We start from the raw sequence: 22,975 nt of genomic DNA, 5'->3' as shown, positions 1-22,975 counted from the left end.
CCGTAGGTTTCTGCATGCCCGGTCGGGAGTGGTGGCCTCGCCCCCTAAACAATTGCTTGCCTAGAGAGAGATGACGCCCGTGGCCGGGATTCAAACCGGCGACGGTATGCATCAGAACCGACGCCGTATAGCCCGCTCGCCACTTCGTCTCCATTATGTTAATACGATAAATAAGGCTAAATCGTCCACCATACACACATGGTCGATTAGTCGATCATCCATAACAATCGGTTTATAATATTTTTTTTATCATATAAAATAAAAACAGATATCATGATTGAAAACGAAATATAACATATAATAATATTGTAAGGCTTTTTAATTTTGATTTATAAAATATATACATTCATGCGATAAAAACGCGCATTAATATGATTATATTATATAAGTACTAGGCACAATAGTAAAAAATAAAAATAATAAATAATATTAACTAATTACTTAACTATAGGTAATATTAAATAAAAAAAATTGTAAATACTAAAATATATATACTTACACTATATTAGACAGACATACAGTATAAACGCTAAGTCATTAAAACATATAATTAAAATAATTAGGGTTTATAACAAATAAATAGTTATTAAATATATGAAATAGATAGGTGTTTTGTAAATGCACAGTATAGACTATAGAGACACCAGACGTCACTCAACAGGTTTGATGGATTCCCACTAATTTATGGGACACCTGCTACTATTTTGACAAAGAAACATAGCTATTGACGGAAATGGGGGGCCCAAAACCATTCCTTTCATTTTCTGCGAATGTAATGTTTTTATGAATAGCCAATACCTAACCTAACCTATGGTTCACTCAAATATAAATTGAACCATGTAAGAAATCTCACCAGAATGTTTAAATTTTTGGTTATCCACATGTATAAAGTCACCATTGGTAACTGGTAAGTAACTATAAATTCCTTAAGAATTTTAATTGAATATTTTATAAATTTTTATTATTTACAAGAACAAAATAATTTTCAAATTTTCGAGATTTTGAATAAATACTAACATATTTACCAAAAAGCTGAAGAATTTTTTAATATTATATTTAGTATGATAAATTGTAATGATATTTCCTCGAACAAACGAGACATTTTTTTAATCGTATGGATATATTTTATGTTGTTATTAACTTCCTCACTCCCCTAATACTTTAACACAATTTTCTCACGTGAACATGGCCTATATAGTAGTACTAACCATATAATAGTGATAATACTAGTGATAATACTGGTGATAATAATATAGATATATTTAATAAATACAATATAATATTATTCTAGATACTAGTAACTATAGTAATAGTATACGATTTATGACAAACGTGCTTAAGAATGATTAGGATACTATTGTGCTTATGGCTTCAAATGGTTTGTCACAGTAAAAATTAATAACTTTAAAATTTAAAATGGACATTTCTATTTTCTATAACATTATCAATTAATTTATATCAATTACATTTGGAATTACTACTGTTTAATGTTTACCAAATCAACAGTATAGTGAATTTCATAAAGATGCAAAATTATTCGTAAGTTAAAATTAATTTACAGCATTCAATTAATGTAATTTAAGGGAATTGCAAATGGACATTATTTTGTACCAATACCATAGTAGTTATTTCAAAGTCTTATTAGATAAACCAAACTGTATGTTAGATGAAAATAGATACCATTCATGTATTCAGTGAAAAAACGACATTTTCTTGGGAGACGATGAATATGGAAGTTACATTGGAACCTAACCTAACCTAACCTGTCGGATTTATGAATATATAATGCGGAATACTTATCATTAGCACTTAACACTTGTCATTTGCGTTGAGTCATGCATATAAATAAAAAAGGATAGTTATAAGAATTAGTAAAATCACGAGTACGAGTGAATAGAAACCAGTTACAACTTAATAGTTAATACTACTTATTGTACCACTAGGTTAGGTTACCTAACGTGTGATTGTCTGATGAAAAAATTTATTTTATTTTATTATAAAACGTCGTATTTTTATTTATTAAATCAAGATAGTAAAATAAAATTAAGTAAATTAAATTAAAGAGAACAATAATATAAAGTAACTAAATAACTTTTTTATTGCCTATATGAACTCTTTAAAAATTGTCCGTTTGCAATATGCAAACGGTCCATTTTTAAGGAGTTCAATATAATAATTTTTCTAAATGCATATAATTGGGTCTTGCAAATATGTGCGTAATAAGTGATCATTAGTGTGTGTGACTGTTATAGTATAAAATAAATAGTGGAGTGCCCCCGAACGTACATGTACAAATCACAACGACGACATCTCACACATGAATAATATATAATATATTACTCATCTGTATGCACTATTTGTCAATCCTACCAATGAACCTTTTGATGTGATAAGATTTCTGAAAACTGATTTGAATATTTTAATAAGTCTACTTTAGAATTTAGATCCATTAGATCAATTGGGCCACATTTTAAGATTTTTGATTTAAATTTCCAACTATCAACATTTAAAATTTATGAAATTTTAAATATTCGAAACAAATTAATAGGAGTTGGGGAACAAAGTTTGATAAAGTGGCCTTGATTGATCTCAATTAGCCATAATGAACAATTCATATCAGTTGGAGAAATTGGTGTATTTTGGTCTGATCATATAACTGACCATTTACAATCCCTTTAATAATAAAAACAATGAAAAAAGATAGTTGGTAATTAAAAAATTGGTACTATAATGTGATTTGTCTGGAATCAAATTATCTAACAACTAACAAACAGTATCATAGAATTGAATTTAAACCACAAGTAATCTTAAGAGAATATACAATTTTGTCGATCCTACATTATCTTAAGCTTGTATATAGTGTTATCTTTCAACAATATTTTAGTTTGCCCATTCTATATAATTTAATATAAAAGAGTCAGCCTTAAAACACTAAATATATATTTTATATATTATAGGTATATGATGTAAAAATAAAAATAATATAAATATCGCTAATCGTTGTTGGTATATTTTCCGGCTAGGTCACCGTGTATTGAGCGTGGGGAACTTGGCTAGTCCCTAACCGCAGTTACCTCATCATACTTGTTTTACCGAATGTCATAACTCTGTAGTTTCCAGATTCTTCACCGTAATTCTTGTCCGTTCGTAGCAGTCGTCAGTACTGTCTGTATGTATATTACACTCATTACTGCAACCGAAAATCAATTCAAAACCTATTTAAGTATAATAAAAATGTGTTTTTCGTCTATTGTACCAACCTTTTGATAAATAATGTAGTCGTTGACCGCTCTATTGGCTGGGGCGATGTCGTACTGGTAGTGGTATTGTCGTCCAAAGAGTCACGTTCCGATGTTTGACTGTAAAACAAAATAAGTTAAATAAATATTTGCAATATTTATTGATTTAAACATATGTGTACGTTTCTTTTACTATAAAGGCTAATTAAATAAAACACTTAATTAATCAGTTTAATCAGATATTTTGTACGCTCTAAGACCAGACAAAATTACATAAACCATCTATTCGATTGTTTAATTAATATCTACTAATTGAGATTTTTTTCAGGACTAAAATATAAACGTATCATTGTAGGTATAACATGTAAGTTGATACAACGATATTGCACTCAGTAGTTTGGTCAATCACAATATACTTGAATAGTAAACAGTAGAGTTGTCATGTTACCTTAGAGTCTCTCTGTCTTTGTACCATTCGTTTTCATACGCTTGCATCCACATAGGATTTGATCCCGCCACACTGTGCATGTTCGTATTCGGTACGCGTCCACCGATTACAGCTGAAGTAATATGATCGGGTGTTCTAGGATCTATATAATATAAACAAAATGATAAATTATAATAATGGATTATAATATTTTATTTCTAATATTATATTAAAATTAAAAGTTTACCAAATGCATTTATAGTGGCTGCTTTGAGTTGTCTACGATAGTTTGAACGTTGCGACAAGCAAATAGATACAACGACTATTAATAGTAACCCCAAGAAAAAAGTGGTGCCAACCAACCACATCCAAATCACATTGTCGTCTTTCATTGAAGCTCGACGCAATGGTTCCGGCTCAGCTGCTTGTGTATCGAGTACGTTGAACTCCTAATGACAAAACGTTATTTAATATTATAATAATATAATCTCATAATCAGATACATTTATTAAAAATAAATTACTTTAAATAAAGAATCTAGATGTTCGATGTTTTCATCTATAATCCGCAATACATGTGGAACTTCCATGATGGAATTATCGTTATGATCGACAAAATGTAGGTACATGTCTGATCTTGTTTTATCTACTCTACCGTCGTGGGTTTCATGAACTTTGTACTCGTCAACGTTTACTATAGCCCCAGTAACGTTTCCTAAAATTCTATAATTAAACAATACAATAATTATTGGTTTATTTTCAATAGTGCGTGGCAAATAAAAACTTTGAACCCACTCTCTAAATATTTCAACTTTCTCCCGTAGCTGTGATGGATTCTGTCGTACAACAAATCTGACTCTTTGGTCTTCACGCAATAAATAAATAAGTACTCGTGCCGTATCGTATAACCCACCGGTATCATTAACAACTACTTGGAAATCAAAATAACCTTTCATTCCCTTTTGAGGATCAAAATTTAAATATATCACTCCCGTAGCGATGTCCACCAAAAATGGTGGATATTGTATACTGTCCAATCCTTCTGCTAGTGATACTTCCAAAGAACCAGGAACTATGTAATATGACAATTCAGCATTGTTTCCTTTATCCGCATCAATCGCCTAAAAATACATATTGTAAATATAAAATATCAAGTTAAAATAATCATAATTATTTTTTATAGGCAAATATATTGTATTATTACTCTTACCTTTATTTGCATAAACTCTGCACCAAAATTTGCTTCTGTAGTTACGCCACCAGTAAATACTCTTTTCACAAATCCCGGTGCATGGTCATTTATATCATTAACAAAAACTAAAACTTTAAGTAAACTATCATCATCTTGAATAATACCGTGACTTGGCGGTGGAGAATGCAAACAATCTTCACTGGCTTTCACAAGCAATTCATAAGTTTCTTTAACTTCACGATCGAGTTCATAAGCAACCTGTAGATCATATTAAGATAAATAATATAAAATTAATTTAAATTATTCCACACATATATATTTCTTATATATTTTCTTACAGATATTCTATGGTTAAGTGGTTCAACAATAAATCGGTTATCATCGTTTCCAGAAATTACATAGTAACAAATCGGAGGTGGTGTTTTTTCTAAATCATTTAACTCCTCTCGATCAACTGTATCAATAAGCTGCCAATATTCAGATCCTGGTTCGCGGTGTTCTACAATTTTAATAAATATATTCATTAGATTTTTTTCTTTTTTACGTAATTAGTAATTTTTTTCATAAAAAATAAAACTACCAGTAAAATTAACGGTGATCTCGTTAATTAAGAATCTAGGTTGGAAATCATTAGTACTGCGTACATGAATTGTGAGTTCTAAATCAGACGATAGAGGTGTTGGTATACCAAGATCATAAGCTTCTATTCGAATCTATGAATATTTAATGAATAATTGAAGTAGAGTATTAAACATGGTAAGATATAAATAGCAAGTACCTGATAGATTTTTTGGATTTCTTTGTTCAATGATTTTTTTAATGTGATTAATCCAGTAATCTCATCTACCAAAAATGTCTTCCAATCACCCATTAGATCTTGTTTGAAACGATACCTTACTTCTGCATTTTGGCCGACATCATCATCAATAGCTTTCACTGTAATTACTGGGCTTCCAATTGTCATATTCTACGTTTAAAATTACGATCGTTTATAAAAATAATTACGTATTTGTTAAACTATTAATTTACTTTATAAATAAGATTATACTCTAAATTCTTACTTGAAGCAACCTAACGGTTACATTGTATGGAGGGGATACGAAACGAGGAGCATTATCATTGACGTCTGTGACACAAATGTTTACAGTGGTTAAACTTGACTTTTGAGGATCGCCACCATCCTGTGCACGAATGAGAAGACTATAATTTCCGTAGAGGTTTTTCAACGACGAAGTTGTATACAAACGACCCGACCAAAAATCAACATTATGTAGACCAAATAACTCTAAAAAAAATAAGTATATTAATCAAATTTCATAATTTCTCAAAATATAAACATATGATGATTGTATGTTTGTTAGTTATTAATACTTATTACTTAATACTCTTTGCTAAAAATAATAATTTATACCGACCTCTTTCATTCCCATCCTCGATAGAAAACATTATTCGGCCATTAACTGTGGCTGGGTCGTCTGCGTCTGTAGCTTTTATTAATAAAATCATATCGCCAACAGTATGAAACTCTGTGACAATGACACATTCGGAAGGTAAATGGTCAAACAACGGAGCGTTGTCGTTTATATCGGATACCATCACCCTGTTTAAATAAATATAGTTTAAACGATTGTTTGTATAAAATATGCAGTGTGACGCAAAATTGGTACTCACATAATTTGTTTGAAGGCGTTCCGACTTTCGCCGGAAATGTATCCGAACTGATAATTATCCCATGCTTCAACAATTAAATTATAGGTACTCGTCTGTTCTCTATCCAACGTATCAGCTACTTTCAATACTCCGTTATTTGTATCAATTGTGAATTTCCCCTAAAATTAATTATTACTAATGTGTTTGAATATTACTCATAATTAAAAATTTCAATAATTTCGATTTACCTGCGATGATAGACGATCCAATAAGTATGTAATTTTACCAAAATCGCCAGAATCTGCGTCCATTGCTGTAATTATAGCTATCGATGACCCTATACCAATGTAAACGTCATAATAAGTTTTAATTATAGTAAAAAAAGAATAATTATACATACCGATTGGCGTGTTTTCTGGAATTGTTATGTTGGTAGGCGTATCTTCAATAAAATATGGGTTGTTGTCGTTTTCGTCAATTACGCGTAAAATAACGTCTGCAAACGAAGACCGAGCTGGAACTCCGCTATCTAATGCTCGGACACTAACATTTATCCAATGTACTTGCTCGTGGTCGATACGACCAGCCACAACAATTTCCCCAGACTCGGGATCTAATCTAATTAAATCTGTAGCATCCATTGACGAATCTAAAACAATAATTGGTGTTAAAATGTACCGTTTTATTAAAAAAAAAAATCAATTTAATAAACCTTCTATCGAATAATGGATTGTTCTGTTTTTATCGGCATCATCTGCCATCACGGTGATGATAGGTACACCAGGTTGACTGTTTTCCATCACAGTTCTTTTATAGAACTTTTGACGGAACACTGGGTCATTATCATTTTCGTCATCGACATGGACAATTAAAATAGCTATTACAATCAAAAATATAAATTAAATATTTAATCGAGTTAATTAAAAACTAGTTACGAATAGATGTTGCGCTTTACTTACTTTGAACAATTTGTTTGCCATTAACTGCAGCAATATCTTCGACTACGAGTGCCAACCGGATAGTTTCAACTTTTTCTCTGTCCAGTAATTTACCCACTCTTAGATAACCGTCTACAGGATTTAAAGCAAATGCCGATGGCCAATCATAATCTGTGGGTCTAATGATCACTCCATCTTCGTTTCTAGCTTCTGAAGCGTTCACATCAATTTTATATCTCAACACCGGTTTTGCATCTGGATCTTCTGCTTCAATTTTCGTAATTACGCTACCAACCTAATTAATATAAAAATAATGAAGTATAATTTTAGAATAATCTATGGCAGTTTAATATAATCAGTTACCAACCAATTCGTTTTCATTCACGTGAATCGGTTCCATTTCTTTGAAAAATGGAGGTTTATTATTTACATCTTGAATTTTAATTGTTACATTTACAATAGAACTGAGTTGCTGATCACCAATCCCTCCATCGATTGCCACAACTTCTAAATAGTATGCATATGTCTTTGGTTGAGTTTTATCTGGGTCCAAAGATGCCCCATGTGCGACTTTTATCACTCCTGAATATGCATCGATCACAAATTTATCTTCTGCTCCACTACTAAGTCTATACACTACAATATTGTTTGGAGCAGATCCATCTTCATCCCAAGCATTTACCTATACAAATTGATGTCGAATATGAATAATAATAAAATACACTAATTGAAAATATCTTAGAATAATGATATACATATGCATAATTAACGAATATGATATATATATATATATATTAATGTTATCTTACCTCTAAAACAGTGCTACCACCCACTAAATCTTCAGAAATAATTGTTTCATAATTGTTGCTTTCGAATTTTGGTCCAAAGTCGTTAACATCTTCTACGTATATAATTACATGAGTTTCATCGGATAGTGATGGCAACCCGTGATCTTGCGCTTGGATCACCAAATTGATTGGTCTCAGATTTCCATTAATACTGTTAGTACTTTTCCGATTTTGTAGCTTTTCAAAGTCTACTGGCCTTATCGGTTTTAAAACACCCGTAATGGAGTCAATTGAAAAACATTCAACTGGATAGTCGGAATGCAATATACGATATGATATTTCCGAATTTTTTGTGCCTAAACATTTAAAAACAATAAAAATAACACAGTTATAGATTTGTATTACACAAACATACCATTTAAATCTAGATCTCTGGCTTCCACAGTGACTGGTGATTCAAAGAGCAGATGATTTTCTTTAAGTCGTGTTTCATACTTTGATGAAAGAAATCGTGGTGAGTTATCATTAACATCTTCCACGTTAATAATTAACTGAACAGAATTCCTATTTCCTAAACCTAAATCATCTCGTGCTTCGATTGTTAAAAAGTGTTTGGATATTTGTTCTCGATCAAATACAGGTCTGTCCGATTTTATTATAATTTCTCCAGATTCTGCATTTAATTTAAGACTGTAATAAATAAATTTATTTTACATTATTTAATCTAATTAAGGGCGTAGTTAGTAATTATTACTTACAAATCAGCGCAACTTCCTCTTATACTTGTATATCGTATACCACTTGTTCCAAAGACACCAGAATCTTTATCAGTGGCTTCAACTTTCCCAATAATTTTACCAGATACAGAATTTTCAGAAACAAAAACTTCATAAGTAGGACGTGAAAACTCCGGGTAGTTGTCGTTAACATCTCGAATGTAAACAGAAACGGGAACAACACTATATTTTGGATTTTTAGCTATTGTTTCAATGGCAACGATTGTAAAGTTAATAACTAAAAAAAATAGTTTCAATAACAATTATCATTCAAGTATATTATATTATGGTCAATCTAAGCATATTTGAAGGTTTAAAACCTATATTTTATCTATAATCAAATCATTATACCTTTAACTAGTTCATAGTCTAAATCAGCTGTCCTATTCACACGAATCAGAAATGATGCTTCATTTATACCTTCGGAAGGTGTAATATCAAAGTATCCAATTCGTCCTTGTTGAATTCGTAAGCGAAAAGTTCCATTTTTACCTTGATCGTAATCATAAACTTGGGGTATTGAATCTCCAATAAAGTTCACAGGAGTATTTTGTTGGGAATTTTCGTTAACTTCAGCAATGTATTGAGGACTACGAAATGTCGGTGTTTCATCATTTACATCCGTAACGATTACGGTTACTTCCGTTTTTGTTGAAGGATTAGGAAACACATTTTTCGATTCTTCAGTGGCCTAAAATATATCATAGAAAATATAATAAAATTTAAATACCTAGTAAATACATAGTTACCTAACTATTTTACCTACCATAATCTCAATAATAATGGCACCAGTTTTAATAATAAGCGGATCCTCCCGATCCAAAATATTTGTTGTGTAGACAATACCAGAATTTGGTTCAACTTGTAACATTCCATTGCCCCCACGTGTGATTGAATATACAATGCGGTTATCTATACCACGATCTCCATCAATTGCTTTCACTAATTATCAAATTATTCATTTAAATAAATACATAAACATTTTTTATAAACCAAATAATTTAAAATTTAAAATATTATACATATATATAAATGATATAAAAAAAACCTTGAATTATTGATGTCCCTGGTGGTGCATCTTCGCTTACTCTTGCCACTGGTGTTACAACAATGAATTCAGGAGGTTGATCTTCGACATCTTGTACTTTCACAAATATGGCAGCTGTACCGGTTTTTCTCTATGACATTAGAAATATTGATTTATTAGTTAAATTAAGTAAAAAATCGTTGTAATAAAATAATAATTAATAGTTTTAAATTTTAATATTAAAGTTTTGGTTGTTATAAATACTCGAACCTTCTCAATGGTTGCACGATCAACAGCCAATATTTTCAATTGATGCAGTGAAGTTTTTTCATAATCCAAGCTTCCCACAAGGCGTATTACGCCTTGGCCATTAATTGTAGATATAGAAAATAGATTACTTTCTATTGAATCCGAGTCTTGTAAATGGTAAACCACCTACGTGGGTAATAAATATATATTTAAATATACTATTTTAAAAACAATTTTAAATATTGATATATGGCGTAGGAATAGTTTATATTACGAACTATAAATTTTAATTGGGCACCCCAAATAGAAAATGTCATTGAGTCATACATTGTTTATCATATTGTAAAATATGGTCTAATGAACAATATACATAATTTAAATAGTATATAGGTACTATAATATATATACACTATATAGTGTAAACGAACTTGAACGAGGGTGATGATCAACAGACCGTGAAACCCTATTTTGTTGCTATGTTACCTGTCCATATGGGCCTTCATCTGCATCGGTGGCCTCAACCGTTGCAATCACCGTGGGTGGACTGTCCTCTGGTACAAATATTGTATTTTGATATGGCTTAAATATAGGCGCATTGTCATTTATGTCATCCACAATTAATAAAAAACTCTGAGTAATAAAATTTCCATCTCCCAAGTGACCATCAGTCAATGTCAACACTAGTGAATATTCATCTTTGGTCTATAAAATAAACTTGTAATATGAATTTAATTGAACTAAATAAATACTTTAAAATTTTATATACAAATATAAATTACTTCACGATCTAATTCAATTTTCAAATAAATGTTAGCTTCACTTCTGCCAAAATTTTCAACTCTAATAACTTTATCACCTGGTTCTCGTACACCAAATAATAATTTATCGGCATCGGGATCAATACCACGAACCCGATAAATGAGACTTCCTGAAAATAAAGGTAACAGTTATAGATATGTTATTTTTTTTACCTATTCATAAGCTTGTGGTAAAATTTACTCACCAATAGGAGTCTCGGGACCCTCTTTCAACCGAACAATAATTTCGGTTTGCCAGTCGGTAACAAATTGTGGGGGCTTATTAGCTGCAGAAAATTGAACTAATATCACTACTGACAACCAATATATTTTCCAACCATTCTGATAAACAACCATATTTTGTCCTCGGTCGATGACATTATTTGCCGTGTTTCAACTTGACATATTATAACGATTCAACATTGTCAGTTTTCATAACTGAAAAACACGTAAATCTTAAAATTGACTAAACGTAATACATTATAAGAAATACACCAAGTACAATAACGTTATTTTCATATGTTATACGGACTTCCCGCATGCACGCCGAAGGAGCTACCATTATAAGAATATAAGATGGCGTTTAGACATAAACGAATATTTCTATAGAATTGATTTCTATACGGTTCATTATTTTATTAGTTTCAAACCTGTATGGTTGTCTATTATATTGAAAAAAAATGGCATTCACGTGAATTATTGTCACCGAATATCCACGTATTATATAGTCGTTATTTTATCATAAACAGTTAACGTATACACGAAGAAAGAATTGGGGCCGCTATAGTAATAAGGCCTGGTAAATCGGTAAACAAATAATATGGACGAGAATGTGATGGACTCTAGATGGTGTAAATGAATGATAATGTATTAAAATATAGGTTAACAACGAGATGCCTGAAACGGTTGAATGATTCTCAACATGAATGCTGACAAATCACGATGACTGTGAAAAAAATTAATATATAATAATGTATACATTTTGTATACTAGCTGTATATAGCAGCCACAAAGATAAACAAAATCTCTATATAGTACGCGGAATTTGATAATTCTACGAAACATCTGCTTTAAAGTTGCTTTGATCAAAGAAGGATAAAAGTCACGGACAAAAATCCATATTTTTATCTAATTAATGAGACGGTAAAATAACTACAATTTTTTTTCTATCCACATATTATTTATCCACCAATAATTATTAGAGAAGCAGGTGTTGATACATTCTATTTTGACCAGCTGATTTACGATTCTGCTTTGTCACTGACAGGACTTAACTAAACTATTTAGTATTTGAGTTATATATTAATGTTTAAAAGAGTAGGTTTACAATTAGAAAGAAAGCACGCACAAAATAATGATTACAAAAAACAAAAAAAATAGACGACAAATGGCTTTGTGTGGGAAAACGCGGGTTTTGTTGAGAATATTGTTATGATAAATAATGTTCTTGACAGTCAACAGTTCTGAAGAATGTGTTTTACATCAGAAAGAATGAATGACCGTTGTGTACGGAGAAAGTATTGACTAAACTGCATGTCAAAATTTATAATACTTCGAATTTATACACAGAAATATTATATTAAGCTTATAAATTATTGTATAAATATATATGTTTTGCATTGTCAAGTATTCACGGACTTTGAAAATTGCATTGAAAAATTATACAATATAGGTTTGATTGATTAATACTAATACTTTTATAGTTTCAAATAAACAAATCTAAAAATCGTGTCTGAAATCCATCATATGTTTGAAATAATAATAAAAATTGTTAGTTAAAAGGTTAGATTTGAGATATAATATGAATTACTGATTAGAACCTAATTTATAAGTTACTTATTATTTTTACTATAGCTGGAAGGTATGCTTCAATACAAATATATTATATTTATATACATGTATGTATATAATAGTAATCCAGTAGTATATATTGCCTAAATTTGATGGAAAGTATGACATATTAATTTATTTTGTTCCAGTTACTTTCTGTAGCATATACATTACATTAATTTTAAATTATTGTCATGGTTGGAGAGAATTTACGAAGGTATTATAATATAATGATGACGAACTAAATGTAAATATAAAATAAAACTGTATGAAGTAAAATAATTGTATCTGTTAATATTTTTAATAATAAACGTGCCAATATATTAACAGTATGATTAACGTACAATAGACAAAATTGATTCTTAAATAAAACATTATTTGAAATTATTTAAACTTAATTAAAAAAAATATGTTCATAAACTCGTTTGAATTATTTTGATCGATATAACTTTCTCATAGAATTTTATGGTTGTGTTGCGTTATTAGTTGAGTATAAAAATGCCCATGATTACAATATAATAAAATACAATTTGAGCTCAAATCTACTATATAATACAATTTTATACTTTAAAAATATTCGAAATCCATTCTCACAAATAAAAATAATGTAAGAATGCATAAAATATCACTAAGAAAATTATAAAATTTTCCATCTGTATGCGAATCTTTGTAGGTCGGCACGTTCGATTTTATGATTTGAATACATAGGTCACTGTTTAAATGATTTTTTACACTCTTTAATTATTCTAGATGATTAAAGAATCTAAACTCTTCTCTTATAATAATCTATTTGATTATACATCATTGAAATAATTATTCTAATTGACTAATTAAAAATCGTTAAAAATCGCAAATAATATATATTATACAATTTTGGATGATAAAATGTTCTCTGAATAAGTCTACATAATATTTTTATATAATGTTGGTACTTACTTTCATCCGATAATTTTTCACATAAACCTAAACATTTAATTGATTAATCTTGCGTAAGTCACATGAACATTTATAATCGATATTTGTTTTATTCCGATATTATTTTTTTCTCGCTATTGTAGTATTTGGGTAGAGGCATATTGTGTCGTAAGATTATAGAAAACTAAGACAATCTGCAAACTATGAACTATGTAACCATAGATGTATCTATAGGCGCCGTGCATCACGAACACGACGCAAGGATATAATAAAAACAATATCTTCTTATTAGATTTAATAAATAAGAAAATAATACACGTTGCCGTGGCAAATCGATGATACCTATTCATTTTACCCCTTAGGTAACAATTAAAATAATGAGTAAAACATAAAATATTTCATAAATATTTTGACCTACATTTATTACTAAAAAAAATGTGTTAGATAAAAATAAATAAGAACAATATTGTCTGATTTAATACATTAAAAAATATATCATATACCTATAGTTACCGTTAATTATATTTTTAAGACATACCTAATTGGACATAATTTTAATTGTATATACCAAAATGCATTGCACTCGAATAAAATAATTTATTTTTAATAATTCAACTAATTCTAGTTTTCATTTAATGTTTTGAGTAAGTGTATAATTTAAAATTGAAACTGGCACATTGCTTAATAAACAATTCCGGGTGGGGCTTAAATAAAAATATTGGTCAAATTTATTATAATATCGCTAAGTATATCATTAACTCCTGAATTTATTATGAAAAATAATAAAAATAATCAAGACCGTACCCATGGGGGAGGGGGTTCAACCCCCACTCGAAATTTTCTTGTATTATATTTTATGGTTGTAAAATAACCTATATAATATTATAATACAATTAGAACAAAATTTTTTATCTTAAAACCCCTCTCGAAATTAATTTCCAGTTACGCCCTTAAAAGCGATCAATGTTGACGTTCTAAAAATGCAATAATGTTTAGTATGATGTCGAACCCGTAAGATCATATAATCTGATAATCTGATGATGTGCTATATACGTTTTAAGCTAGCGAAATTGTCTAATAATAATAAAACAAAACAAAATTTCGTAATAAAATCCATAAAAAAAAATAGGATATAATGAAATAATGATATGTACTAAATAGTAAGCCCCTATAACTTCATGTAGGGCAAATGTTAACTGGGCCTGTGGTTATCTTTTTTATTGTTAACTCGACCAGGAAATTTTAGGTAATAAAATAGGTGTGTTGTAAACTTGGCCCAATAATTTTGACACTATATAAAAATAAGGAAATATCGGTGAGTGAATACGTCGAATACGTGATGGCTTTTTACTTAAAAAATAGATTTATATTATAACATTACATTATTAGACTACAATTTTACTTATGTTTTTTTACATTTTTTACACTTACAATTTTACATAAATACATTTGACTTATATTTTTTGCACTGAATAGTCAAATTAAATCCAACATCGAAATATTGTATCTACATTTTCACAAAATTGTATATTTGTATAACCAACTTTAAACCATGATTAATAATATATGAAACTAATAAAGTTTCCAAGACCTCCAACTAGACCATAGAAAAGTAACATTGATTGGTCAGACAACGTGGATAAAAATAATGAATAATTGGATATGCTATAACTTATAAGGCCAAATGGTAGGAGATATAAGTACTATATTAAACTGTAATTTGTAACAGTCATCTAAGTGAAGACTGCAGTTGAATAATAAGCGATAATAACGAAATAAAAAGTTATAAATATACCTACTAAAAAACTATCTTATGATTTTTTTCTCATTTTTAAACCGAATCTCATCGATTTCAATTTTTAAATCAAACCACAATCTTTGTTTCAATTTCAATTTTTACATTAATCATTAATTATAAAAATCGTGATAAATTTGTATGAAAAAAAAAATCGTTTAAGATCCATTACTAACAATAATAGCGTAAAATAATATATTATATTTAGTGATACAACATCGTTAATATAATAATTATTATATATGTATATAACCATATAGGTCAAAGTTAACACATAAATCAACAAGCTATAAGGATATCCCGTCGGCTTATTTTTTAACTCTTGGACATCAAGTGCAAATATACATATATACCTAACTCAACTGCATAGGTATCGTTTACGGCGTTCACGTACAAATTATTAGGTACAATAGATTGATTAGATTGCAACACATATGTCATTGTCATATACTATACATATACTGTATATACACCTGGTCTTATAATAGCCTACGACAAGAGTCTGTTATTACTTATTATTTACAGTATTATTGTCTCATGACTTTATCGGTTTTCACTTATTGGCTTATCCAATTAACCAAACAATACACCGCGGCCGTGTAACTGTTTGAGCAATATATAATATATAACACTCTGATCGTCTGTGCACGCGCGTATATGAGGTGAGTACCTACCGCGAGGAGGTGAGTGGGAGATATTGAGAAAGTATACAATATTGTGATCGTTCCGATATAAAAAACTATTTGTTTGTTTTTTCAACAAATTGGCTCACATTTAATTTATATTATGATTTTATTATCATACATATCGCATTGCTATTGCAGATGATATACAAATGTTAAATATTAGACATTATGTACGCTTTAAGGTATAATGTCCAGAAAAAATACTGATAATAGTAACTATAAGACTATAAACCATCGCCGGGGTTGCCAAGTGTTATTCGTATCTCTGATTTTTTTCATATTCTGTATAATATAGTCTGTTTAGATTCTTTCTCTTTTCAGAGATATCGACTCTTTAGTTTAATAAGATACAACATCACACATTCACCTTACAATATAAAATTATAATTATTACCATACTATTACTATCCTTAATCATATTATAATATTAAGTTCTCCACACACAGTGTGGTTGTTCTAAGTTATCTTTTGAGTATAATAAATTATATTAATACGTATTTATTAATATTTATAGCACCCCTCCTCAGATTTTTAATCATATTTATGCCTATATGATTGAGGTATTACTTGTGTTTATGACTGCATAAATATAGAGGTGCAATATTGCATACATATAATGTACAATGTTGGCGGCAAAGAGTACTTATATATTATGACGAGAAGATAATTAAGTAGAAAGATCGGCCTGATCGCCACGGGATTTACTTCTTCATGCAAATCAAGTCCACTTCGCAAGCTCATCGATATCAGACATGTAAATAAAAATAACTAGCTTTTAGCGTGTAACACCAGGCCTGGATAAGAGCACACATTCTACATTCCACAGCAGTATACAGCACACAAGATTCCAGACTGGCTAAATCCTGGAAACTTGGTCAGGCAGACAATTATTATTAAATGTTTATGTATAGCTTAATATCTTAATATTAATTTGAGACAAAGACTCGATAAGACGATAATTTTTATTCTGAAACTGTCATCCTAATATCTTTATTTGGTGGCGCGAAGAGTTAGACATATACAGGGTTGAGAGTGATTCTTTTATCATTAAACACTTATTATTTCGTCAAGTATTGACTTTTTTTCATTTTTTTTTTTCAAAATATTTTGTTTCGTGTTTTTCATAAACTTTATGAAGTTTTTATTTTTTTTACCCTTTTATTTAATAGTAAAATCACACTCAACTTTTGATAATCAAATGGAAAACTATGGCTATATTTAAAATGTATTAAATTAATAAGGTTATTTTTTTTATGAATTTTAATGTTAAAATTATTATTTGTCGTTAATTTTTCAGGGAGATATAGATTTTCAAAGTTGGACGATCTTCGGTTTTTATAATACTTCTTGTTTCTTAAGACCTGCAGTAGTCACATTTGTAATAGATAATAATAAGAGATACAGTTTCAATAGTTTCATATATCATATGTAATAAACTCGTTATTGACTATCGATGCAGTGATGAACTTTGTACCTGTTGTTACTAACACCTCAAGTCGTAATAACTTTTAGGACGAACACCTAAAAACCTCAAACCACCTAACTTTGAGCATATTCATCTATTTATCGGATTTGTTCAGGGTTTATAAAGTTACGATATTTTGCGAGAGCGATATATGCTAAATAACATGGGACGCTCATCGGTCCCAAGTCACGCTCGTCCGTCGTCCGTATCGGTAAGTATTACCCATATAGGTGGGTAGGTAGATACAGATATAACGCCGCAGCAGTCAGTGTGTCATAATATAACGTGCGTGCACGCCTCGGGGCTTACGATAATTACTGTTGTTGCTGTCGTCATTGCAATTGCTATCGGTGTTATTGCCGTAGCAGTCCGTGTCGTCGCTCTTCCTCCTACGCTAAAGCGGAACACACTGTTTCTTTATATAATTTTATTATATTATAATTTTTTTCTTCCGTTCCTTTATAGTATAGTTTAATATATATAGGTACATTTTTAGACGGACAGTCACGCCACGCGATTCTCGCACACGCTTCGGAGCCGAGGTTATTATTATTATTATTATTATATTGTTGGCGGTTATGCGGAGCCGTCAATCGGCGGCAAGACTTAACCCCGATTTAAGGTGCACGTTATTGTGCTGTCCATTGGACGTGGATGCCTTATGAAGGCAAAACTAAAAAAAAATATGTGAAAATACTCATCGCGCAGTGTCGAGTTAGAAACACGTAGTTTGTATGGCGAAAGTATTCGTAAGTATTTATGTAAACTCGTTACTCGTACAGCTGCAGAGTACATGCGAGTATATTATTCTATATATATTATTTATTATACTCGCAGCAATGCATGATGTGAAGAAAACGCTTTTTTTAAATTATTTTTTTTATTTCCTCGATAATATACAAGCTTGATAATTAATATGCACTGGGATTTCCAATTTCGGTGCAGCGCATGAAAAACAAAGTTTTGGTTCATCGAGTCTGATGACCGGTTGGCGACACAACTGCTGCACCGCGACGATGTAAGAGAGTATAATGCCTTGTGATTTAGTACTTTACAGTTTTTCTTGCTCTGCATCATCACTTGCGTCTTGTGGAAAATCGTTTTGCCTGTTTACTATATATAGTATTATAATATAATATGTATTATATATAATCATAGAACAACGAAATAGGTACGTATTATTATATGATAAGCGTATTGATAACTTGTATCTTATTTTTTAAATTTACAGAACACATTTTGCTAACAAATTCAAATTAACATCTGTTAGTAGGGATTTAAGAGGAACTTACTATTTATTATTAGGTAGCTAAATGTTTTTTGAGTCTAAAATTATTAATGAAATAGTTTAATTCACTAAATTCACTACCTGTAACATAGAATGAAATACGAGCAAAAATATTGTGAATAACAATACTTTGATGTATTACAATTTTAGTTATGCATTTAACTATAGAACTAAATGAGTTTATTGAGGACAAACTTCAGATTAATACCCTAATGGCATTATCAGCTGTCACTTGAATAGATTATAATTTATAATTTAAATTTTTGGTAAAAGTGGGTTAGTTAGGGTGACCATAAAATAAAATAAAAATACAGGAAACTTGAATTACCCAACTAAATATAATAATTTATAGCATTTTTAATCATGTTTTGGTGCAGCTGATAATGCCAATATAATGTTGTTTTATATCTGTTGTTTCGCCATGTTCTATAGAAAATACCGGTTTACATATTGTACAAAATATTTTTCAAACTTCATCAATATCTTTTAAAAAACGAAATTCTGATTATAAATTTGGAGTGAAACGCACCGAATCTTTTTTGCATTTTGAGAACTAATAATTATCGAATTGTACAGTTAATTTAAATTCCACCACACGTCACTACGATTATGCCTCTAGTCTCTACGACTTCAGTTCTTCACTGAATGTCTATCGTGTACTCGAGACTCGACACTCGTGTACAAATATTAATAGCAAATAATATTTAAAATTTAAGATAAATATACTATTGTGGATATTATAAAATTTAAATATATATTAAAGTCCACAACACGCACACATTTGATAAAAAGCTGTCTATAGCGGGTAGGATTTTACTTGTTTAGATGATGACCAATATAATAATAATAATACAATTATTTCTTTTACGTTGCCGACAACGATGTGACATTATTATTTTCTATAATCTATATTATTATTTTCTACCCGCAGCAATAATAGTAAAAACAAAATTCAAAAATACTATTGAAAAGTATAGATTCGAATATTCCGTTGAATATTGTCATACAAAAATATTATAGAAAAACGATTTTTTTTATAAAATAGCTTAAAATAACATGTTTATTAGGTAATCTATAATGATGAACTTATATGCTACCGCATAGATGTACTTTTGGTCAAATATTTATTGCAATTCATAAAAAACTATAAATATGGTTACAGATTATAGATGTAGATACGAGGCCACGAGGTTCATGCTTGTTTACTCTGTTACGCACAATTCATATAACCCATTCCGATTTCCGGCATGAATTTTTATTTTGTACTACAACAAAAACCGACCGAAACATTTTTAACAACTGCAGATACTTATGCTGAGGACGAACCGTTGCAGCAGACTGCAGTCAATGTCAATAATATATAATATTCAAAAATTTTACGTAGATACATTACATAATTATCACACAAAAATGTAGTATTTACGTTATTTTATTTTGCTAGAGATGTAAACACAAAAAAAATATATGACAATAATAATATAACTGATTTCTGCACGATGACTCGCGATTCGTGACGTTCCGGAGGTTACAAAATACTGGCCATGGCCCATGGTTTTTAGTTAGTCCAGTGAACCTATTCATTGCGGCATGACATGTGCATTAGGTGGATACATTATTATATTATTATTATACCTATAGTAGTTGAAAGATAGCGACGAAAAGAATTGGCAGTGTAGTGTGCAATGTGCATGTACCTATATATTTAATAGCAGTGTTCATTTCAGAATTTGGAATATAAATTTCTTTGCACACACAAATGTTATACAATGTGTATGGTTATCAGACACTGGCATAATTTTCTAGTAGATTTTGTAAATAAAATAAGAAAAAGCCACAAATGAATATAGAACACGTAAATATATAGTAAAGTACACGTTTTCAATAAATTTTCATAATCTACTATTTCCGATTACCTGGAAAGAAACATACAATTTAAGTTTACTTTTATATAATATTAAGTCTGGGACTGGTACCTTTTGTTTTTAAATTTATATTTTAATATATTCTATTTAATTTTGTATACATAAATAAAATAATAATTTATACTTAAAATACCCCAAAAAATAATCAAAAATAATTTAGTTAGTTTATAATTTTATTTAAGTACCCATGTACTGTAAAAATTATCACAAAGATAAAAAAAAAACCTATATCATAAATTCATAACCCGATATTTTGAATTTAAAAGTATAGATTCCGGCATTGGTTTCTTTTATTTGTTGTATTGTACTACTGTAATAGCTTTTTAACAAATTAACAATATTACATTTTGTAAACATTAAAAGTTTAAAATGTATGAAATTAATTTTTTATATCTCCCGAAAAATTAGAAACATAAGCTCAGGGCTGTATACAGAGCAGGACAAGAGAGCATGGGCCAGGGGCGCAGTTAGAGGGGCACAAATTTTAATACTAATTATGTAATAATGCTTTCACGTAATATTTGAAAAATGTTTATTTAATCTAACAACTTACTACAGTAGAGTCTCGCTCTATTTTTATTGTATAAAAATTATTTATGTGAAGGCTGTTGAATGTTTGAGCACAAAATTTGAAATATTGACAATTCATAGAATATCTATATGTTATACGCATAATTTATATGTGTGGTAATATTTTAGTAAAATAGGTAGGTCGTAGGTATATGTATGTATTTATAGTATAACTGTACCTATACGAAATGTACATGGCTTGTCAAATGCAAATTTCTCATTTAGGAGGGGAGCGCAAATGCAGTAGTTCGCAAGAGGTGCCACCAAACCTCAATACGGTCCTGTATAAGCTTTTATCATCGTTATCTATCTCAAATAAAACTATAAGGTTGTACGATATTTTACGTATAATATTGTACAGGAGGTACCTGAATCCTAAGAATAAAAGACGTAGAATGTGCACGACACAAGTAGATTCATATCTGTTGTTCGATACCGGACCGTAAACACACCGCATACAAAATATAACATATAGGTACAACATAATATGGTTTCTCCAGCTCATCAGCCCGCGGCTATTCGGCACGCCGCGTGCAAACCTATCGCATCACGCGGATGCTACGGATCAGATCGTGCGGATCTCCTGGATCGACCACGCGATTCTCATAACAATAATATACAACGACACGAATCGTTAGTAATAATATTAATATAATCATAACGATATTGCAGCACATCATAAACAAACCGCGATCGCCGATCGGTTAAGAAACGTGTAGCGGGATGATCGGCAATAATTATTTTCGCCGTTGTCGTGTTGACCGCATTTCTCGTATAAATTTTCTGACATAATCGAAGAATAAAATAATATGTTCGTGTTATCTCCGTCGATTTTTGGGGGCTTAATAATAGCATAATATGTCTAGTCCCACGAATTGTACTCTATAGTCTATACATATTATATAATATATTAGATACGGCATCGAAATATTAGGACGAGACAAAACTATATAATTTCATCTATAATGTTTTAATGTAATACACGTTCATACCAACTTATAAACAACAAATGTGAATCATAACAATAATAATAATAAACTGAAACCAAAAAAGCATGGTTTTGAAACGGCATGCAAAATGTATTATCTATACTTATTATAATTTTTATAATAAACAAAATATTTAATTTTTTTAAATTTAGTTTTAGTATTAAATGAAACTATAAAATATATTATATCTATTATCTATATTCTATTTATGTAATATATGCGTTTTTCCGGACTAATTTTATTTACATTTTAAAATTGAGTCATGTAATGCAATGGTTATACACTATATGACTTAAGATCAATATAAAAGTGAAAATAGAGTTAATACAATAATATTATTAATGGTATACTTATAAGTTATAATATTGCGGTATTTTATCAATAATATGTGGTTATGTTTCTACACATGAGAAAGTATATTTTTTATAGTATC

At 29.8% G+C, this 22,975-nt stretch overlaps 1 protein-coding gene across 1 annotated transcript in view; it reads right to left on the bottom strand.

Annotated features, from left to right (window-relative positions):
* Window positions 1-274: 274 nt before the first annotated feature.
* LOC132929238 (cadherin-23-like) overlaps window positions 275-22,975 on the bottom strand; it is a 39,025-nt gene continuing 16,324 nt past the window's right edge. The window contains exons 2-29 of the mRNA XM_060994434.1: window positions 11,289-11,520; window positions 11,065-11,213; window positions 10,769-10,987; window positions 10,307-10,471; window positions 10,058-10,187; window positions 9,776-9,951; window positions 9,361-9,700; window positions 8,992-9,247; window positions 8,649-8,923; window positions 8,255-8,589; window positions 7,813-8,127; window positions 7,467-7,740; window positions 7,220-7,384; window positions 6,908-7,156; window positions 6,756-6,844; window positions 6,529-6,686; window positions 6,273-6,457; window positions 5,919-6,142; window positions 5,636-5,824; window positions 5,438-5,570; window positions 5,196-5,356; window positions 4,876-5,115; window positions 4,461-4,786; window positions 4,190-4,388; window positions 3,914-4,115; window positions 3,688-3,829; window positions 3,261-3,359; window positions 275-3,190 (exon numbers count right to left, since the gene is read on the bottom strand). Of these exons, the coding sequence (XP_060850417.1) occupies window positions 3,100-3,190; window positions 3,261-3,359; window positions 3,688-3,829; window positions 3,914-4,115; window positions 4,190-4,388; window positions 4,461-4,786; window positions 4,876-5,115; window positions 5,196-5,356; window positions 5,438-5,570; window positions 5,636-5,824; window positions 5,919-6,142; window positions 6,273-6,457; window positions 6,529-6,686; window positions 6,756-6,844; window positions 6,908-7,156; window positions 7,220-7,384; window positions 7,467-7,740; window positions 7,813-8,127; window positions 8,255-8,589; window positions 8,649-8,923; window positions 8,992-9,247; window positions 9,361-9,700; window positions 9,776-9,951; window positions 10,058-10,187; window positions 10,307-10,471; window positions 10,769-10,987; window positions 11,065-11,213; window positions 11,289-11,439 (5,637 nt within the window). The 5' untranslated portion in view covers window positions 11,440-11,520 and the 3' untranslated portion in view covers window positions 275-3,099. The remainder of the gene's footprint in view (window positions 3,191-3,260; window positions 3,360-3,687; window positions 3,830-3,913; window positions 4,116-4,189; window positions 4,389-4,460; window positions 4,787-4,875; window positions 5,116-5,195; window positions 5,357-5,437; window positions 5,571-5,635; window positions 5,825-5,918; window positions 6,143-6,272; window positions 6,458-6,528; window positions 6,687-6,755; window positions 6,845-6,907; window positions 7,157-7,219; window positions 7,385-7,466; window positions 7,741-7,812; window positions 8,128-8,254; window positions 8,590-8,648; window positions 8,924-8,991; window positions 9,248-9,360; window positions 9,701-9,775; window positions 9,952-10,057; window positions 10,188-10,306; window positions 10,472-10,768; window positions 10,988-11,064; window positions 11,214-11,288; window positions 11,521-22,975) is intronic.

Source organism: Rhopalosiphum padi, chromosome 4, assembly GCF_020882245.1.
Source record: "Rhopalosiphum padi isolate XX-2018 chromosome 4, ASM2088224v1, whole genome shotgun sequence".
NCBI classification, from domain to species: domain Eukaryota; kingdom Metazoa; phylum Arthropoda; class Insecta; order Hemiptera; family Aphididae; genus Rhopalosiphum; species Rhopalosiphum padi.
The sequence above is the reverse complement of the archived record's forward strand: the minus strand, read 5'-3'. Positions and strand labels throughout refer to the sequence as shown.